We start from the raw sequence: 22,271 nt of genomic DNA, 5'->3' as shown, positions 1-22,271 counted from the left end.
TGAGTGTGTGTGCATGTGTGTAGAGTCAGTATAAATGTGTGTGCATGTTATGTGTGTGTGAGCAAATTAAGTGAGTGAATGTGTGTGTGTGTGTGTTTTGAAGTTGCTCCAAACATCCAATTTTTCACACCCTGGGTTGTTCCTGATGCTCTGTATCATCGCATTTCTCCAAACATCAAATTTTCCAAAGTTAAGGGTTCAATTTAGGCCCTCATTCTGATTGGTTAAGGTAAGATTTAAGGTTTGTGATAGGGTGAAAACATAAAGTAAAACCACTGTCCACCACTGGGATCTAACACACAGCCTTCTGATCCAGTGTCATGGAATTACTGATGATATGGGACATACTCAACTGTCCTATTTGTGGAATAAAATATTGAACAACTTGACATTGAAGTCTCAATGGGTAGGCCTCATGATGTATAAATATGTTGTGTCCTCGGTTAAGGAGGGTCCCCAAGGACTATGTAGCATTTAACATTACATCCGATTTCAGTTAAGTCATTGAGAAGATACTAAAGCACCTCACCAGTGTGAACCGATTCAACACAAAGGTAGTACTTATAACTGAAACAACGGACCAATAACCTGCGTATAGAATATAATAACTTCTGATTGGCTGGGCCTAGCTCCCCTGTGGGTGGGCCTAGCTCCCCTGTGGGTGGGCCTAGCTCCCCTGTGGCTGGGCCTAGCTCCCCTGTGGGTGGGCCTAGCTCCCCTGTGGGTGGGCCTAGCTCCCCTGTGGGTGGGCCTAGCTCCCCTGTGGGTGGGCCTAGCTCCCCTGTGGGTGTGCCTAGCTCCCCTGTGGGTGGGCCTGTGCCCTCCCAGGCCCACCCCATGGCTGCACCCCTGTCCAGTCATGTGCATTCCATAAATTAATTTACAACATAGAAACAAAAGCTTTATGGAACTATTGTGCAGATCATAAACAGAGGGGTAAATCATAATAAACAGCCGCTGAACTGAAGCCAACAACATCTCCTAGACTACGCATGTACTTTGGCCCAAGGCAACTGAAGCCAACAACATTCCCTACGCTACGCATGTACTTTGGCCCAAGGTAATGTTTGTACCTGTTGGGCCTACCTGTGGAATCCAGGTGAGGTGATGGGAGGGCGTGGCAGTAAGTGGAACAACAGGTACAGAGTAGATTCTTGATGAAAACCTGTTCCAGAGCACTGAGAACGTCAGACTGCTGTGAAGGTTCACCTTCCAACAGGACAATGACCCTAAACACACAGCCGAGACAATGCAGGTGTGGCTTCGGGACAAGTCTCTGAATGTCCTTGAGTGGCCCAGCCAGAGCACGGACTTGAACCCGATCTAATATCTCTGGGTAGACTTGAAAATAGCTGTGCAGCGACACTCCCCATCCAACCTGACAGAGCTTGAGAGGATCTGCAGAGAAGAATGGAAGAAACTCCACAAATACAGGTGTTCCAAGCTTGTAGTGTCATACCCAAGAAGACTCCAGGCTGTAATCGCTGCCAAAGGTGCTTCAACAAGGTACTGAGTAAAGGGTCTGAATACTTATTTAAATGTGATATTTACATAAGTAAAAACCTGTTTTTGCTTCATCATTATGAGGTATTGTGTGTAGATTGATGAGGGGGAAAAAAACTATTTAGTACATTTTAGATTAAGGAGTAACGTAACGTAACAAAATGTGGAAAATATCAAGGCGTCTGAATACTTTCTGAAGGCCCTGTACGTCTCATATTTAATATATTTAATATATTATCTGTATTATATTATATACATTATATATATATGATGATTCAATTCCATGAATAAGTTATAATAGTTCCAAAAATATACCTCCCCGTGTAGGCTTCATAACAAACTTAGTTTATTCTGCAAAAGTTTTGATAAACATTCTTATATAGTTAAAAAAAAAACATCACTCTCATAGACCAGTAGCCTATATATTAGAAGAGGGTTCCCCGCCCCCCTTCCCTCTCCTCCCCCAGTGGCCGTGTTGCCCTGGTTTCTGTTTTGTTGAACATTCTGCGTTGTCCCGGCAACGCCCCACCCCTTCGCGTCTGTGACGCTCTGGTTTTTCAGAGCGGTCTTTCAGAGCGGAGCGGTGGAATGCAACGCATTGGTTAGTTGATCACTGTTTATTTAGGTAGCCAGAGTGATTGGCAGACTCGAAATACACAACATCGGACTTGATTTTGAGGGGATTTCTGATGTTTGTTTATGAACTTAGAGTCAAATGCAGTTTATTTAGGCTATAGCATTGCCGGGTAAGCCATACGTAGAAGTTGTAAAGAAGGTTTTTTAACAAGGTTAGGCTATACTCTCCCATCAATGATTTTTCCCCCCCAAATGGTTATACACAAGAGCAAGCACATTTTTGCCGAACAAAATATAAAATGCTTGATTTATTTTCTTTTGTCATCATATATCAATTTTGGCAATAGTTTTATGGGAGTTTTAATAGAAAAAAATGAAGAGTAAAAGGAGTCCTTGTGAGCGTTCCCATACGCGTAATCAATCAGAATTTGCCTTTCCATAAAATGCAAATTAAAAGTAAACGGGATCGAATCAGTCCTTCCTTTGAATAATTGCTTCTCAATTCTATTCAACAGTGCACTATTCAGACCTCTCTTTCAACAAGGGTCTGCTCAACGATTTCATCTGCCTGGTTTGTTGCCTAAAATGCCAATGATGTCATCTGTAGACCCTAACAGGCGTTTGGATCTAAACATAGAACTCCTTTCAAAGCATTTCTCACATTCACACTGAAGTGACCCGAGTGAAGTGGCTGCTGGTAAATGCGAGGCATACTCTCTTTTGGCAGGTAGCCTAGCAGTTAAGAGCATTTTTTTTTATTTTACCTTTATTTAACGAGGCAAGTCAGTTAAGAACAAATTCTTATTTTCAATGATTTAAAAAAAAATATATTTCACCTTTATTTAACTAGGTAGGCTAGTTGAGAACAAGTTCTCATTTGCAACTGCGACCTGGCCAAGATAAAGCATAGCAGTGTGAACAGACAACACAGAGTTACACATGGAGTAAACAATTAACTAGTCAATAACACAGTAGAAAAAATAGAAAGGGGAGTCTATATACAATGTGTGCAAAAGGCATGAGGAGGTAGGCGAATAATTACAATATTGCAGATTAACACTGGAGTGATAAATGATCAGATGATCATGAACAGGTAGAGAGAGATATTGGTGTGCAAAAGAGCAGAAAAGTAAATAAATAAAAACATTGGGGATGAGGTAGGTGAAAATGGGTGGGCTATTTACCAATAGACTATGTACAGCTGCAGCGATCGGTGAGCTGCTCAGATAGCTGATGTTTGAAGTGACGGCCTAGGAACAGTGGGTTAACTGCCTGTTCAGGGGCAGAATGACAGATTTGTACCTTGTCACCTTGGGGTTTTGAACTTGCAACCTTCCGGTTACTAGTCCAACACTCTAACCACTAGGCTACCCTGCATTGGGCCAATAACCGAAAGGTCTCAGGTGGGAATCCCCAAGCCGGCAAGGTAAAACAATCTGCCATTCTACCCTTGAGCAAGACAGTTAACCCCCAACAACTGCTCCCAAGCAATGTTCCCTCTAATTTATTTTAATCACTGAGCAAATTTCAGGTCTGCTGAGTGCAAACTTGAGCATTGTGAATATTCTGTGCAACTTCCAATGTGCATTTACTGTGAACACTGAGGCTGTACCCGCTTTAAGTTACAGTTTTACTGTGAACACTGAGGCTCTACCTGCTTTAAGTTACAGTTTTACTGTGAACACTGAGGCTCTACCTGCTTTCAGTTACAGTTTTACTGTGAACACTGAGGCTGTACCCACTTTAAGTTACAGTTTTACTGTGAACACTGAGGCTCTACCTGCTTTAAGTTACAGTTTTACTGTGAACACTGAGGCTCTACCTGCTTTCAGTTACAGTTTTACTGTGAACACTGAGGCTCTACCTGCTTTAAGTTACAGTTTTACTGTGAACACTGAGGCTGTACCCGCTTTAAGTTAGTTTTAGACAGAGGCCAAGTAGGATTCTGTGGCTATTTGATCATAACGTAGGCCTACCAGAGTGGCCTACCATCAAAAAACAATGGAGAAAATGCATCCCATAACATTTTAACATGTAAATAGCTGTTCTATCGTTTAGCCTACAGTAGCAGCCAATGAGTGGTGTTCGAAGCCTACATTCCACGAGACTTTGGAGAGAGAAAAAACAAGCAGGGCTTGACATGAACCTGTTTATGCACTTGTCCTTCAGGAAAGGAGGTGACTGAAAATTATGTTGTTTGATGCATGAAACCACTTTACGAAATAAAATGCATCATTATCCCCATACCATTATTACATAGAATCAGACAAATTATGATAGTGGTTGATGCCTGTCTCAAAATACAACACTGCTCCTTTAAGACAAAAAAAAAAGATGTATAGAAATGCAGATGTTTTCTGCTCTTGTAGGAAGCAATCACACCCCCATTGCTGACTACAATGATATATAACTGGGCTAATAACTCCCTAACTAGCAAAGGATATGAACTAAATGTACAAATTATCTATAACTGGGCTAATAACTCCCTAACTAGCAAAGGATATGAACTAAATGTACAAATTATCTATAACTGGGCTAATAACTCACTAACTAACAAAGGATATGAACTAAATGTACAAATGATCTATAACTGGGCTGATAACTCACTAACTAGCAAAAGATATGAACAAAATGTACACATGATCTATAACTGGGCTGATAACTCACTAACTAGCAAAAGATATGAACAAAATGTACAAATGATCTATCATTCAAAACTAGCAGTATTTCTCTTGATTCGTCATTCTGGATAGAGGTATATTTTCTGAGCCATTCTCATACCATGGCAGCCTTGTTCTGTCTAGAGAGAGATTGTAATGAACATCTAGTCCAGGGGTTCCCAGACCTTTTTCATTCAGGCCTTCCTTCCAGGATTGATGCACTACCCAAGTTCTAAATTGCACCTTGTGCATTCTACTATTACAACATTCAAGAGTATATTGAAATCTGGAGTATATTGAAGTTGCCACAGTTTGGCAACCACTGATCCAGTCAGATTCTGGCTATGCTACTTTAAAAACATTTGGAAAACGCTGGGCCAATTGTGCACAACCCTATGGGACTCCCAATCACGTCCAGATGTTTACTTTTTACCTTTATTTAACTAGGCAAGTCAGTTAAGAACAATTTCTTATTTTCAATGACAGCCTGCCTGTTCAAGGGCGGAACGACAGTGTACCTTGTCAGCTATGGGATTTGAACTTGCAACATTCCGGTTATTAGTCCAACGCTCTAACCACTAGGCTACCCTGCCGCACCAAATGTGCTTCAGCCTGGATTCAAACAAGGGACTGTAGTGACGCCTTTTGCACTGAGATCCAGTGCCTTAAAAATATTGCAAGAATAAGATTGAATCATTATAATATGCATGGAGCCTATTCTAAAAAAAAAGTTAGGACTTTAATAGAATGAATGACTGACACGGATTCATTTCATTGTCTATTTCAGTTTTTCACGAGGGAGTGTTTGAATGGTCCACTTAGCTCAACACTCAAGGCGGCCTGTGAACGGAAACTCCATATATGGTCCTAACGGTCTCCTCTCTGATTGGTTCTCTGGCTGCAGCGACAGGTCTGTTGCTTGAGCAGTATTTGTCAAGTTTAGGCAATATGTAATAATTATAATCACAGCTTTAATCTCACAAATAATTACAGAGAGACGTCTCTGTAGCAGGTGTGTATAGTTGGCAAACCCTCAAGAAATCTATTTTCAATGTCCTTTCTATTTAAACATGGACCGATGTCTATCTGTAACACACGTATGGTTATGCTATGAGTGGATGCAGAAACCCCGCCTGCTATTCAGATATCGACAACAATACAAGTGTCATTAAAATTATTAAAACAAATAGCAGGTGTATTAAATATTAGAAGACTAGATTCTGTGTGGATAGTGTCCTTCACAAGAGTGCTGTGTTTTGGAGGACATTTAAGGTCGGAGGTGTATATGGAATGATACGATTGGCAGACGATGTCATTCGACATGTTTTCCATAGGAACAGCCTAGAGATATAGGCTATATATAGCGTGGTACATATGTGTTCAGTAGTGTATGATCTGAAACGTGGCCATGTGTGTATTACGAAACAATGATTTTTTTTTTATTTATTACAAAAGGAACGTAGGCTTTAACGTGCCTAATGCAAATGCTGCATCCTGTAGGTTGCTATTTGATGTGACGTAGATCATTAATACGTTGGTGGTGGTTACAATGTAGGTATCTATTTCTTGAAGAGGGGTGCTTAATATGTACACATTTGGTCATATTTTAATAGTGGGCCTAATTAATTTGGATAACAGTTAGACTGCTCTCAACTCTCCGTTAAAATGTATAGTTAATATTGCTGCTCCGTTGATAAAACAAGCCTGTTGATTCTACCCAACAACACCCTTCTCTCTTTGTGGAATGGTACGTTCTCTCCACACAGATTTCATTCATAAAATTCCAGCTCACTATAAAAGGAGGCGCGCTCCACTATCTGCACCAACTACCATTCACGTGAAAGAACCCAGAAAAAGTGATGCACAGAGGTGATTGAACAGCAGCGCGGTCGATAATAGCCTATAATATAGGAGGAATAGTGATTTGTTTTTATGCTTTATTGATACACATCATCATGTATCCAGACTCGAGCCCAAACTACAATGTCTCGAGCTCGTCCGGCAGCAGCAGCAGCAGCAGCAGCAGCAGTTTAGCATCGCCTACCGGAGACATACCCGCGTGCAGTCAGCGGTCTCCAAGCTCACTCACGAGCGCATCATCAGTAGACAGCAGCACGTCTCAGGTACGAATGGATTCTTAATAGAAAAAAGAAAAAAGACGCATGGAATTGCGTTGGAGAATTATTTGGAAATGTTAATTGTGTCTGTGTTGCATTAAGGTTGTGGCAAAAACAATCATTTATATATATATATTTTTTATTGCATATTAATTTAGAGTGATTCTGAATCTGCAGCCTATTTGCCTACTAGACCGTGAACCGATCGTGATAGAAAATATGTAGGCTCCAATGTCAGCTCCGTTACTGCGACACACAGCCTATCCAGATGTTTATGGCTTGTTGAAAAAGCCCTTATTGAGAAGGTACCATATAGGCCTGCCGACATGCCACCGTCGTCAGACTGTTGGCTGATCACCTTCAAATTCCTGACATTCCTGGAGCGCTATACGCGGTCCATGTTTACCAAATGATCATTGAAGACTTGACTGATGCGGTCATGCCAATAGATGATGAGGTTGGCGATCATCATGAAGATGGTGATGACGATGATTTATGATGATAATGATTGGTTTAGCTTTTATTGGCAACATGAGATGGACTGTCGTTTTTTTTGTGGTCCTTCTGTAGCTCAGTTGGTAGAGCATGGCGCTTGTAACGCCAGGGTAGTGGGTTCGATTCCCAGGACCACCCATACGTAGAATGTATGCACACATGACTGTAAGTCGCTTTGGATAAAAGCGTCTGCTAAATGGCATATATTATTATTATTATATTATATTTACGGTTGCGTTACTGTGATCAGGGCACTCTTGTGAATGAGACCCTGGCCTCAATGGGTTTCCCCTTGAATCATAAAATAATCCTAATTATTGATGTTGTAAATGAGTACATACTTAGCTATAGATACAACATCAATTGTGCTATAACCAAATAATTGATGCACATCACGCCCTTTTTGTAAAGGTCAACCGCGCATGTCATCGGAGTCTATTAAGATTGAATCAATTCAACATTCCTTGTGTTGTCTTTGCAGAATGTCTGCGGTGAAACAGACTGTCCACGGCAGTCTGCCTTTGTTCCTACAGTGACTGCGATCTCAGCCTTCTCGGATCTGCAGTGGATGGTCCAACCGACCACCGTCATCTCAGCATCTGCCTCCCCCTCCTCCCCTTCCAGCAACGCAAAGCCGACAAGAGCTCATGGCGCAACCCGGTCATCTTCAAGAGCGCGAGGGAACACGGAACAATCCACCAGCGCGAGAGGGAAAAAACAGGTAAGCTGTGTTTTATATCATATGGACAATTTCGATAATCATTTTTACTATGCAGTCCTGAATGGTCGAATGTGCTGTGTGTGCACGTGACTGGATAGACTGTGCCAATGGTGCAGCATAAACAGTGTTCTAGAGGTTTAGTTTCCAGCTTGTTACTCACTCAATGTGTAGCCTAGCCAAGGAAAGTCTACAGTCAGCAACCATGGTATATTTTCGGACACCGCATTACAAAAAAAAAATGTATAGGCTATTTTAAGGCTACCTTTTTGCCAAATATTGAATTAGCCTTAAGGGTTCAAGTGATGCATTTTTTATTTATTTATTTTATTTTTATTTTTATTTCACCTTTATTTAACCAGGTAGGCTAGTTGAGAACAAGTTCTCATTTGCAACTGCGACCTGGCCAAGATAAAGCATAGCAGTGTGAACAGACAACACAGAGTTACACATGGAGTAAACAATTAGCAAGTCAATAACACAGTAGAAAAAAATGGGCAGTCTATATACAATGTGTGCAAAAGGCATGAGGAGGTAGGCGAATAATACAATTTTTCAGATTAACACTGGTAATTGATAAATGATCAGATGGGCATGTACAGGTAGAGATATTGGTGTGCAAAAGAGCAGAAAAGTAAATAAATAAAAACAGTATAAAAACAGTATGGGAATGAGGTAGGTGAAAAAGGGTGAGCTATTTACCTATAGACTATGTACAGCTGCAGCGATCGGTTAGCTGCTCGGATTAGCTGATGTTTGAAGTTGGTGAGGAGATAAAAGTCTCCAACTTCAGATTTTTGCAATTCGTTCCAGTCACAGGCAGCAGAGTACTGGAACGAAAGGCGGCCAAATGAGGTGTTGGCTTTAGGGATGATCAGTGAGATACACCTGCTGGAGCGCGTGCTACGGATGGGTGTTGCCATCGTGACCAGTGAACTGAGATAAGGCGGAGCTTTACCTAGCATGGACTTGTAAATGACCTGTAAATGCATTGGCAAGATTCCTTATGCATTTATAGTGTTCTCTTTTGTTGTGACTGATCCAGGCGACATCAGAAGAGGACGAGAGGAGGAAGATCAGGAGAGAGAGGAATAAAGTCGCAGCAGCCAAGTGTCGCAACAGACGGAGGGAGCTCACCGACACCCTGCAAGCCGTAAATACACCTTGTTGCCATGTCAAACTGTCATGTGGAGATGCTTATAGCAGAATGAATTTGCAATGGGTTTTAAAAAAAAAACATTTTTTTTTTAACCTAAAGTGATTGATGCTCTCTATACTTCTTACTTGACCATGTATCGTCTTTTTTTAAATCGGCTTTTCATAAACATGGTAATTGATTAATGTGTGGTTCTCTCCTTATAGGAAACTGATCAGCTTGAAGAGGACAAAGAGGCCTTGCAGACAGAGATAGCCCACCTCCTGAAAGAGAAAGAGAGTCTGGAACAGATCCTATCCGCCCACCAGCCAGCCTGCAAACTAGCCGCCGCTGAAGACAACAACGTGGACGAAGACATCGACGAAGACATCGACGAAGACATCGACCGCATGCTCCAGGACCCTCCGGATTCCCCCCAGCTGCTCTCCATCTTGGAGAATGAAGACAAACTCCAACTCCCAGAGGGAAATGCAACACTAGTGCCTGTGTCCGACACTCCTTCGCTTCAGGACATGGAAACTGTTGTGGTTCCCTCGAACGTCTCCATCTCTGCGTCGGCCATCTTGGGTAACTCCAACATCCTGCTGTGCTCCAGCGCTGAGGAAGAACCCATGGACGACCTAAACTTCGACCAGGATGACTTAGACAACCTGGTCCCTAGCCTGGAACTCAACATGGCTGTGGCCCCTGAGACTGCCCCGTCCGTTCCCGACATCGACCTCCTCGGAGGCCCCTTCTGCCTCTCAGACTGGGAGACCCTGTACAAGTCGGTGGCCAACAATCTGGAGCCCCTCTGCACCCCTACGATGATGACTTCCAGTGACAGTCCTACATGTAGCAGTTACCGCTCTGTGTTTAGTTTGAATTACACAGAGATAGACTCTTTGGCGGGGACAGGAGTTGCAACTCCAGCTCGGAGACCCTCAAATGAGGTGTTGGTGGTAGATCTGATTTGATGAACGGTAAACTGAACTCTCCCACACTGTTGACCTTGTGACACTGTTATGGGACTGGTGGGACATATACATATAAGGCTAGTTCCACTCACAGATTGAGCCCTAGTCTTCGATTTAAAAAAAAGCAGTGTTCAATGAAGATTCTCCTTTGAAAGTGCCTCTTTATAGTCCAGGACGAGGCTTAATCTGCGTCTGAGAAACACGGCCCTGGAGGTTGATATTGAACCAATAAGCTATGGTCTATTCATCTACCCCCCCCACCCTGAGGTTGATATTGAACCAATAAGCTATGGTCTATTCATCTACCCCCCACCCTGAGGTTGATATTGAAACAATAAGCTATGGTCTATTCATCTACCCCCCACCCTGAGGTTGATATTGAACCAATAAGCTATGGTCTATTCATCTACCCCCCCACCCTGAGGTTGATATTGAACCAATAAGCTATGGTCTATTCATCTACCCCCCCACCCTGATGTTGATATTGAACCAATAAGCTATGGTCTATTCATCTACCCCCACCCCTGATGTTGATATTGAACCAATAAGCTATGGTCTATTCATCTACCCCCCACCCCTGAGGCTGATATTGAACCAATAAGCTATGGTCTATTCATCTACCCCCCCCCCCTGATGTTTTGTTGTGCTTGTTATGATGTTTCGTTAACATTTAACCTTTAGCACCAAATTAAATGGTTACTGTGACTATAACAGTATCAACATCTTCCATATATATATATATGGAAGAGATATAGAAGAGCTATAGATAGATAGATATAGAAGAGATATAGATATAGAAGAGATATAGTCTATTCATAGATAGATAGATAGATAGATAGATAGATATAGAAGATAGATAGAAGATAGAAGATAGATAGATAGATAGATAGATAGATATATAGAAGAGATATAGATAGATATGGATAGATAGATATAGAAGAGATATAGATAGATAGGTATATATATAAGATAGATAGATAGATAGATAGATATAGAAGAGATATAGATAGATAGGTATATATAGATAGATAGATAGATAGATAGATAGATATAGAAGAGATATAGATAGATATAGAAGAGATATAGATAGATATAGAAGAGATATAGATAGATAGGTATATATAGAAGATAGATAGATAGATAGATAGGTATATATAGAAGATAGATAGATAGATAGATAGATAGATATATAGAATAGATATAGAATAGATATAGATAGATAGATATAGAAGAGATATAGATAGATAGGTATATATAGAAGATAGATAGATAGATAGATATAGAAGAGATATAGATAGATATAGAAGAGATATAGATAGATAGATATAGAAGAGATATAGATAGATAGATATAGAAGAGATATAGATAGATAGGTATATATAGAAGATAGATAGATAGATAGAGGTATATAAGAAGATAGATAGATAGATAGATAGATAGGTATATATAGATAGATAGATAGATAGATATAGAAGAGATATAGAAGAGATATAGATATATAGATATAGAAGAGATATAGATAGATAGATATAGAAGAGATATAGATAGATAGATATATATATATATATATATATATATATATATATATATATATATATGAAAGAGATTAGATAGATAGATAGATAGATAGATAGATAGATAGATATATGGAACATAGATATATAGATAGATATATGGAAGATAGATAGATAGATATATAGATAGATATATGGAAGATAGATAGATAGATATATGGAAGATAGATAGATATATATATATAGATAGATATATGGAAGATATATATATATATATATATATATATATATATATATGGAAGATGTATATATATATTGGTGCACCTGTGAGGGCTGTTCACGCTCTTGAAAAAGATATCTAATGTTGTCCTTGTATCAAAATTAAATGCATGCAAAATCATACCATTTGATTAAAAAGGGGTGCTATATCTTTGTTTTTCCATCCTTAAATATAAATGTGAAACTAGACTGTGGTTTGTGAGGATAGTGATATCAGATTGTGTCTTATTAACAGGTGAAATTACAGTTTGAGTAATGTGGGCATCATTTTACTGTAAAGGGACATTTCTTTCTGGTTTTCCATGAAAACACAGCACCTTGTATTTTATCAAGATGTATTTTATGACATAGTTTATTTTTTTACCTTAAAAAAGTTGACGAATTGTTGGTAAGATGCAAAACAATAAGAACACAGACAAATAAAATAATAAAACTGGTTGTTTGGACCCTGTATGCGGACTGTTTGCTTTGAGGGAGTTTTATAAATCTATCATGTATAAATCTACCGTCTATAAATCTAACGTCTATAAATCTACCATGTATAAATCTACCATGTATAAATCTACCGTCTATAAATCTAACGTCTATAAATCTACCATGTATAAATCTACCATGTATAAATCTACCGTCTATAAATCTAACGTCTATAAATCTACCATGTATAAATCTACCGTTTCTAAATCTACCGTCTATAAATCTAACGTCTGCCTCTACGACATGTGCAACGATGTATCATTTTACAAACGCGATCTCTCCCGTGTCAGTAGGCTAGCTCGCCCAATAATTAACGTGAAACAAATCATTTCAACATAGAAACTGTAAATCGTCAACAACAACAAAAAGAGACAAGCACAGGCTTTCACTAACCAGGTCCACAGACAGGTCTTCACAGGCTTTCACTAACCAGGTCCATGGACAGGTCTTCACAGGCTTTCACTAACCAGGTCCATGGACAGGTCTTCACAGGCTTTCACTAACCAGGTCCATGGACAGGTCTTCACAGGCTTTCACTAACCAGGTCCATGGACAGGTCTTCACAGGCTTTCACTAACCAGGTCCACGGACAGGTCTTCACAGGCTTTCACTAACCAGGTCCATGGACAGGTCTTCACAGGCTTTCACTAACCAGGTCCACGGACAGGTCTTCACAGGCTTTCACTAACCAGGTCCACGGACAGGTCTTCACAGGCTTTCACTAACCAGGTCCACGGACAGGTCTTCACAGGCTTTCACTAACCAGGTCCACAGACAGGTCTTCACAGGCTTTCACTAACCAGGTCCACGGACAGGTCTTCACAGGCTTTCACTAACCAGGTCCACGGACAGGTCTTCACAGGCTTTCACTAACCAGGTCCACGGACAGGTCTTCACAGGCTTTCACTAACCAGGTCCACGGACAGGTCTTCACAGGCTTTCACTAACCAGGTCCACAGACAGGTCTTCACAGGCTTTCACTAACCAGGTCCACAGACAGGTCTTCACAGGCTTTCACTAACCAGGTCCACGGACAGGTCTTCACAGGCTTTCACTAACCAGGTCCACGGACAGGTCTTCACAGGCTTTCACTAACCAGGTCCATGGACAGGTCTTCACAGGCTTTCACTAACCAGGTCCACGGACAGGTCTTCACAGGCTTTCACTAACCAGGTCCACAGACAGGTCTTCACAGGCTTTCACTAACCAGGTCCATGGACAGGTCTTCACAGGCTTTCACTAACCAGGTCCATGGACAGGTCTTCACAGGCTTTCACTAACCAGGTCCATGGACAGGTCTTCACAGGCTTTCACTAACCAGGTCCACAGACAGGTCTTCACAGGCTTTCACTAACCAGGTCCACGGACAGGTCTTCACAGGCTTTCACTAACCAGGTCCATGGACAGGTCTTCACAGGCTTTCACTAACCAGGTCCATGGACAGGTCTTCACAGGCTTTCACTAACCAGGTCCAGGTCCATGGACAGGGTCTTCACAGGCTTTCACTAACCAGGTCCAGGTCCATGGACAGGTCTTCACAGGCTTTCACTAACCAGCGCCAGGTCCATGGACAGGTCTTCACAGGCTTTCACTAACCAGGTCCACGGACAGGTCTTCACAGGCTTTCACTAACCAGCGCCAGGTCCACGGACAGGTCTTCACAGGCTTTCACTAACCAGGTCCACGGACAGGTCTTCACAGGCTTTCACTAACCAGGTCCATGGACAGGTCTTCACAGGCTTTCACTAACCAGCGCCAGGTCCACGGACAGGTCTTCACAGGCTTTCACTAACCAGCGCCAGGTCCATGGACAGGTCTTCACAGGCTTTCACTAACCAGGTCCATGGACAGGTCTTCACAGGCTTTCACTAACCAGCGCCAGGTCCACGGACAGGTCTTCACAGGCTTTCACTAACCAGGTCCATGGACAGGTCTTCACAGGCTTTCACTAACCAGGTCCACGGACAGGTCTTCACAGGCTTTCACTAACCAGGTCCACGGACAGGTCTTCACAGGCTTTCACTAACCAGGTCCATGGACAGGTCTTCACAGGCTTTCACTAACCAGGTCCACGGACAGGTCTTCACAGGCTTTCACTAACCAGGTCCAGGTCCATGGACAGGTCTTCACAGGCTTTCACTAACCAGCGCCAGGTCCATGGACAGGTCTTCACAGGCTTTCACTAACCAGCGCCAGGTCCACGGACAGGTCTTCACAGGCTTTCACTAACCAGCGCCAGGTCCACGGACAGGTCTTCACAGGCTTTCACTAACCAGCGCCAGGTCCACGGACAGGTCTTCACAGGCTTTCACTAACCAGGTCCATGGACAGGTCTTCACAGGCTTTCACTAACCAGCGCCAGGTCCACGGACAGGTCTTCACAGGCTTTCACTAACCAGCGCCAGGTCCACGGACAGGTCTTCACAGGCTTTCACTAACCAGCGCCAGGTCCATGGACAGGTCTTCACAGGCTTTCACTAACCAGCGCCAGGTCCACGGACAGGTCTTCACAGGCTTTCACTAACCAGGTCCACGGACAGGTCTTCACAGGCTTTCACTAACCAGGTCCACGGACAGGTCTTCACAGGCTTTCACTAACCAGCGCCAGGTCCACGGACAGGTCTTCACAGGCTTTCACTAACCAGGTCCACGGACAGGTCTTCACAGGCTTTCACTAACCAGCGCCAGGTCCACGGACAGGTCTTCACAGGCTTTCACTAACCAGCGCCAGGTCCACGGACAGGTCTTCACAGGCTTTCACTAACCAGCGCCAGGTCCATGGACAGGTCTTCACAGGCTTTCACTAACCAGGTCCATGGACAGGTCTTCACAGGCTTTCACTAACCAGCGCCAGGTCCACGGACAGGTCTTCACAGGCTTTCACTAACCAGGTCCACGGACAGGTCTTCACAGGCTTTCACTAACCAGCGCCAGGTCCATGGACAGGTCTTCACAGGCTTTCACTAACCAGGTCCACGGACAGGTCTTCACAGGCTTTCACTAACCAGCGCCAGGTCCACGGACAGGTCTTCACAGGCTTTCACTAACCAGGTCCATGGACAGGTCTTCACAGGCTTTCACTAACCAGCGCCAGGTCCATGGACAGGTCTTCACAGGCTTTCACTAACCAGGTCCATGGACAGGTCTTCACAGGCTTTCACTAACCAGGTCCATGGACAGGTCTTCACAGGCTTTCACTAACCAGGTCCATGGACAGGTCTTCACAGGCTTTCACTAACCACCAGGTCCATGGACAGGTCTTCACAGGCTTTCACTAACCAGGTCCATGGACAGGTCTTCACAGGCTTTCACTAACCAGGTCCATGGACAGGTCTTCACAGGCTTTCACTAACCAGGTCCATGGACAGGTCTTCACAGGCTTTCACTAACCAGGTCCATGGACAGGTCTTCACAGGCTTTCACTAACCAGCGCCAGGTCCATGGACAGGTCTTCACAGGCTTTCACTAACCAGGTCCATGGACAGGTCTTCACAGGCTTTCACTAACCAGGTCCATGGACAGGTCTTCACAGGCTTTCACTAACCAGGTCCATGGACAGGTCTTCACAGGCTTTCACTAACCAGGTCCAGGACAGGTCTTCACAGGCTTTCACCAACCAGGTCCACGGACAGGTCTTCACAGGCTTTCACTAACCAGGTCCACGGACAGGTCTTCACAGGCTTTCACTAACCAGGTCCACGGACAGGTCTTCACAGGCTTTCACTAACCAGGTCCACGGACAGGTCTTCACAGGCTTTCACTAACCAGCGCCAGGTCCACGGACAGGTCTTCACAGGCTTTCACTTTCAGCTAACCAGGTCCACGGACAGGTCTTCACAGGCTTTCACTAACCAGGTCCACGGACAGGTCTTCACAGGCTTTCACTAACCAGGTCCACGGACAGGTCTTCACAGGCTTTCACTAACCAGGTCCATGGACAGGTCTTCACAGGCTTTCACTAACCAGGTCCACGGACAGGTCTTCACAGGCTTTCACTAACCAGGTCCATGGACAGGTCTTCACAGGCTTTCACTAACCAGGTCCATGGACAGGTCTTCACAGGCTTTCACTAACCAGGTCCATGGACAGGTCTTCACAGGCTTTCACTAACCAGGTCCATGGACAGGTCTTCACAGGCTTTCACTAACCAGGTCCACGGACAGGTCTTCACAGGCTTTCACTAACCAGGTCCACGGACAGGTCTTCACAGGCTTTCACTAACCACCAGGTCCATGGACAGGTCTTCACAGGCTTTCACTAACCAGGTCCATGGACAGGTCTTCACAGGCTTTCACTAACCAGGTCCATGGACAGGTCTTCACAGGCTTTCACTAACCAGGTCCATGGACAGGTCTTCACAGGCTTTCACTAACCAGGTCCACGGACAGGTCTTCACAGGCTTTCACTAACCAGCGCCAGGTCCACGGACAGGTCTTCACAGGCTTTCACTAAACCAGGTCCACGGACAGGTCTTCACAGGCTTTCACTAACCAACCAGGTCCACGGACAGGTCTTCACAGGCTTTCACTAACCAGGTCCACGGACAGGTCTTCACAGGCTTTCACTAAGCGCCAGGTCCATGGACAGGTCTTCACAGGCTTTCACTAACCAGGTCCATGGACAGGTCTTCACAGGCTTTCACGAACCAGCGCCAGGTCCATGGACAGGTCTTCACAGGCTTTCACTAACCAGCGCCAGGTCCACGGACAGGTCTTCACAGGCTTTCACTAACCAGGTCCACGGACAGGTCTTCACAGGCTTTCACATGTCCATGGACCAGCGCCAGGTCCACGGACAGGTCTTCACAGGCTTTCACTAACCAGGTCCACGGACAGGTCTTCACAGGCTTTCACTAACCAGGTCCATGGACAGGTCTTCACAGGCTTTCACTAACCAGCGCCAGGTCCATGGACAGGTCTTCACAGGCTTTCACTAACCAGCGCCAGGTCCACGGACAGGTCTTCACAGGCTTTCACTAACCAGCGCCAGGTCCATGGACAGGTCTTCACAGGCTTTCACTAACCAGGTCCATGGACAGGTCTTCACAGGCTTTCACTAACCAGGTCCACGGACAGGTCTTCACAGGCTTTCACTAACCAGGTCCACGGACAGGTCTTCACAGGCTTTCACTAACCAGCGCCAGGTCCATGGACAGGTCTTCACAGGCTTTCACTAACCAGGTCCATGGACAGGTCTTCACAGGCTTTCACTAACCAGGTCCATGGACAGGTCTTCACAGGCTTTCACTAACCAGCGCCAGGTCCACGGACAGGTCTTCACAGGCTTTCACTAACCAGCGCCAGGTCCACGGACAGGTCTTCACAGGCTTTCACTAACCAGCGCCAGGTCCACGGACAGGTCTTCACAGGCTTTCACTAACCAGCGCCAGGTCCACGGACAGGTCTTCACAGGCTTTCACTAACCAGCGCCAGGTCCACGGACAGGTCTTCACAGGCTTTCACTAACCAGCGCCAGGTCCATGGACAGGTCTTCACAGGCTTTCACTAACCAGCGCCAGGTCCATGGACAGGTCTTCACAGGCTTTCACTAACCAGGTCCATGGACAGGTCTTCACAGGCTTTCACTAACCAGGTCCACGGACAGGTCTTCACAGGCTTTCACTAACCAGGTCTATGGACAGGTCCTCACAGGCTTTCACTAACCAGCGCCAGGTCCACGGACAGGTCTTCACAGGCTTTCACTAACCAGCGCCAGGTCCACGGACAGGTCTTCACAGGCTTTCACTAACCAGGTCCACGGACAGGTCTTCACAGGCTTTCACTAACCAGGTCCACGGACAGGTCTTCACAGGCTTTCACTAACCAGCGCCAGGTCCACGGACAGGTCTTCACAGGCTTTCACTAACCAGGTCCACGGACAGGTCTTCACAGGCTTTCACTAACCAGCGCCAGGTCCACGGACAGGTCTTCACAGGCTTTCACTAACCAGGTCCACGGACAGGTCTTCACAGGCTTTCACTAACCAGGTCCATGGACAGGTCTTCACAGGCTTTCACTAACCAGGTCCATGGACAGGTCTTCACAGGCTTTCACTAACCAGCGCCAGGTCCACGGACAGGTCTTCACAGGCTTTCACTAACCAGCGCCAGGTCCACGGACAGGTCTTCACAGGCTTTCACTAACCAGGTCCATGGACAGGTCTTCACAGGCTTTCACTAACCAGGTCCATGGACAGGTCTTCACAGGCTTTCACTAACCAGCGCCAGGTCCATGGACAGGTCTTCACAGGCTTTCACTAACCAGAGCCAGGTCCATGGACAGGTCTTCACAGGCTTTCACCAACCAGCGCCAGGTCCATGGACAGGTCTTCAAATTTAAACTGGGGGATAACGCTTTCACCAACTAGCGCCAGGTCCATGGACAGGTCTTCCCCTAATAATCATCATCACTAACTAGCGCCAGGTCCATGGACAGGTCTTCCCTGATTCACCAACTAGCGCCAGGTCCATGGACAGGTCTTCGCTGATAACGTCACCAACTAGCAGGTCCATGGACAGGCTATCAGCGTGTTGATAACGTCACCAACTAGCGCCAGGTCCATGTTAATGTGTTGGTGTTAACGTATCCAACTAGCACCAGTGTTGATGGAATGGCTGTATCCTCTAGCGTGTTGATGTTAATGTGTCACCAACTAGCGCCAGGTCCATGGAATGTGTTGGTGTTCTCTGTATCCTCTAGCGCCAGGTCCATGGACAGGCTTGGTGTTAACGTATCCTCTAGCGCCAGGTCCATGGACAGGTGTTCTCTGTAACTCTAGCGTGTTGCCAGGTCCATGGACAGGTGTTCTCTGTAATCACCAACGTGTTGATGTTAATGTGTTGGTGTTCCGCCAACCATGTTATGTTAATGTGTTGGTGTTCTTTGTACCTCAGCGTGTTGAATTGTTGATATTCTCTGAAATCATAATTGATGTTAATGTATCCTCTGGCGTGTTGATGTTAATGTGTTGTGTTCTCGTCATTGAATCTAGCGTGTTGATGTTAAAAAGAAAAGGTTCCCGGTGGATCCTTTAGAGGTTCTTCAAATTTAAACTGTTGGGGGAACCCCTATAAGTTCTTTAAAGGACCCTCATTAATGGTTCCACAAATAAACGTTTGTGTTTCCTTTTTAATAATCATCATCATAACAATAACAACAATATTTTTGTTGTCAGTGTTTATTATGATTTTAGGGGCTAAGCATAATTTTAAAAAAAAATATCTAAATATGAGATAAACTCCCAGCCCCAAGTCCAATAGGTATATCCTCTAGCGTGTTGATGTTAATGTGTTGGTGTTCTCTGTATCCTCTAGCGTGTTGATGTTAATGTGTTGGTGTTCTCTGTATCCTCTAGCGTGTTGATGTTAATGTGTTCTCTGTATCCTCTAGCGTGTTGATGTTAATGTGTTCTCTGTATCCTCTAGCGTGTTGATGTTAATGTGTTGGTGTTCTCTGTATCCTCTAGCGTGTTGATGTTAATGTGTTGGTGTTCTCTGTATCCTCTGGCGTGTTGATGTTAATGTGTTGGTGTTCTCTGTATCCTCTAGCGTGTTGATGTTAATGTGTTGGTGTTCTCTGTATCCTCTGGCGTGTTGATGTTAATGTGTTGGTGTTCTCTGTATCCTCTGGCGTGTTGATGTTAATGTGTTAGTGTTCTCTGTATCCTCTGGCGTGTTAATGTTAATGTGTTGGTGTTCTCTGTATCCTCTGGCGTGTTAATGTTAATGTGTTGGTGTTCTACATATCCTCTAGCGTGTTGATGTTAATGTGTTGGTGTTCTCTGTATCCTCTGGCGTGTTAATGTTAATGTGTTGGTGTTCTCTGTATCCTCTGGCGTGTTGATGTTAATGTGTTCTCTGTATCCTCTAGCGTGTTGATGTTAATGTGTTGGTGTTCTCTGTATCCTCTAGCGTGTTGATGTTAATGTGTTGGTGTTCTCTGTATCCTCTAGCGTGTTGATGTTAATGTGTTGGTGTTCTCTGTATCCTCTAGCGTGTTGATGTTAATGTGTTGGTGTTCTCTGTATCCTCTAGCGTGTTGATGTTAATGTGTTGGTGTTCTCTGTATCCTCTAGCGTGTTGATGTTAATGTGTTGGTGTTCTCTGTATCCTCTGGCGTGTTGATGTTAATGTGTTCTCTGTATCCTCTGGCGTGTTGATGTTAATGTGTTGGTGTTCTCTGTATCCTCTGGCGTGTTGATGTTAATGTGTTCTCTGTATCCTCTAGCGTGTTGATGTTAATGTGTTGGTGTTCTCTGTATCCTCTGGCGTGTTGATGTTAATGTGTTGGTGTTCTCTGTATCCTCTAGCGTGTTGATGTTAATGTGTTGGTGTTCTCTGTATCCTCTAGCGTGTTGATGTTAATGTGTTGGTGTTCTCTGTATCCTCTAGCGTGTTGATGTTAATGTGTTGGTGTTCTCTGTATCCTCTGGCGTGTTGATGTTAATGTGTTGGTGTTCTCTGTATCCTCTAGCGTGTTGATGTTAATGTGTTGGTGTTCTCTGTATCCTCTAGCGTGTTGATGTTAATGTGTTGGTGTTCTCTGTATCCTCTGGCGTGTTGATGTTAATGTGTTGGTGTTCTCTGTATCCTCTAGCGTGTTGATGTTAATGTGTTGGTGTTCTCTGTATCCTCTAGCGTGTTGATGTTAATGTGTTGGTGTTCTCTGTATCCTCTGGCGTGTTGATGTTAATGTGTTGGTGTTCTCTGTATCCTCTAGCGTGTTGATGTTAATGTGTTGGTGTTCTCTGTATCCTCTAGCGTGTTGATGTTAATGTGTTGGTGTTCTCTGTATCCTCTAGCGTGTTGATGTTAATGTGTTGGTGTTCTCTGTATCCTCTAGCGTGTTGATGTTAATGTGTTGGTGTTCTCTGTATCCTCTAGCGTGTTGATGTTAATGTGTTGGTGTTCTCTGTATCCTCTAGCGTGTTGATGTTAATGTGTTGGTGTTCTCTGTATCCTCTAGCGTGTTGATGTTAATGTGTTGGTGTTCTCTGTATCCTCTAGCGTGTTGATGTTAATGTGTTGGTGTTCTCTGTATCCTCTAGCGTGTTGATGTTAATGTGTTGGTGTTCTCTGTATCCTCTAGCGTGTTGATGTTAATGTGTTGGTGTTCTCTGTATCCTCTAGCGTGTTGATGTTAATGTGTTGGTGTTCTCTGTATCCTCTAGCGTGTTGATGTTAATGTGTTGGTGTTCTCTGTATCCTCTAGCGTGTTGATGTTAATGTGTTGGTGTTCTCTGTATCCTCTAGCGTGTTGATGTTAATGTGTTGGTGTTCTCTGTATCCTCTAGCGTGTTGATGTTAATGTGTTGGTGTTCTCTGTATCCTCTAGCGTGTTGATGTTAATGTGTTGGTGTTCTCTGTATCCTCTAGCGTGTTGATGTTAATGTGTTGGTGTTCTCTGTATCCTCTAGCGTGTTGATGTTAATGTGTTGGTGTTCTCTGTATCCTCTAGCGTGTTGATGTTAATGTGTTGGTGTTCTACATATCCTCTAGCGTGTTGATGTTAATGTGTTGGTGTTCTCTGTATCCTCTAGCGTGTTGATGTTAATGTGTTGGTGTTCTCTGTATCCTCTGGCGTGTTGATGTTAATGTGTTGGTGTTCTCTGTATCCTCTAGCGTGTTGATGTTAATGTGTTGGTGTTCTCTGTATCCTCTAGCGTGTTGGTGTTAATGTGTTGGTGTTCTACATGATGTTTCAGTGCATGGTGATTGAACAGGTCTCCTGTTATATTCATCAGAGGTGTAGGGAGGGTGAAGTCTGTGAATACCAAAACATATATAATTCTTTAGATTATTAGCAATAGATGCACAAAACAGTAT

The 22,271-nt window shown here is 44.0% G+C and overlaps 1 protein-coding gene and 1 long non-coding RNA gene across 9 annotated transcripts; both read left to right on the top strand.

The window, feature by feature from the left end:
* Positions 1-1,184: 1,184 nt before the first annotated feature.
* On the top strand, positions 1,185-10,824 carry LOC118382833 (protein c-Fos-like). Of its 5 annotated transcripts, none has more exons than XR_008071759.1 (6): positions 1,395-1,506; positions 6,705-6,862; positions 7,833-8,072; positions 9,115-9,222; positions 9,432-10,394; positions 10,553-10,813. XR_008071759.1 is itself a non-coding variant. In XM_052471564.1 (4 exons), the coding sequence occupies exons 1-4, from the start codon at positions 6,695-6,697 to the stop codon at positions 10,179-10,181; spliced, it is 1,266 nt and encodes a 421-aa protein (XP_052327524.1). In that variant the 5' UTR covers positions 4,565-6,694; the 3' UTR covers positions 10,182-10,486. The 5 variants fall into 5 exon arrangements, 1 of the variants encoding a protein (XP_052327524.1); XR_008071757.1 differs by lacking the exon at positions 1,395-1,506 and having other exon boundaries at positions 4,565-6,862; positions 10,553-10,658; positions 10,764-10,824; XR_008071758.1 differs by lacking the exon at positions 6,705-6,862 and having other exon boundaries at positions 1,185-1,506.
* A 182-nt stretch (positions 10,825-11,006) lies between these two features.
* LOC127909530 (uncharacterized) lies at positions 11,007-11,745 on the top strand. Of its 4 annotated transcripts, XR_008071762.1 has the most exons (4): positions 11,007-11,195; positions 11,251-11,296; positions 11,405-11,554; positions 11,684-11,745. It is a non-coding gene; the product is annotated as an uncharacterized LOC127909530 (long non-coding RNA). The 4 variants fall into 4 exon arrangements; XR_008071761.1 differs by lacking the exon at positions 11,251-11,296; XR_008071763.1 differs by lacking the exon at positions 11,007-11,195 and having other exon boundaries at positions 11,204-11,296; positions 11,709-11,745.
* Positions 11,746-22,271: the final 10,526 nt, after the last annotated feature.

This window comes from Oncorhynchus keta, chromosome 19, assembly GCF_023373465.1.
Source record: "Oncorhynchus keta strain PuntledgeMale-10-30-2019 chromosome 19, Oket_V2, whole genome shotgun sequence".
Taxonomy (NCBI): Eukaryota; Metazoa; Chordata; class Actinopteri; order Salmoniformes; family Salmonidae; genus Oncorhynchus; species Oncorhynchus keta.
This window is presented reverse-complemented; position numbering and strand designations above follow the sequence as displayed.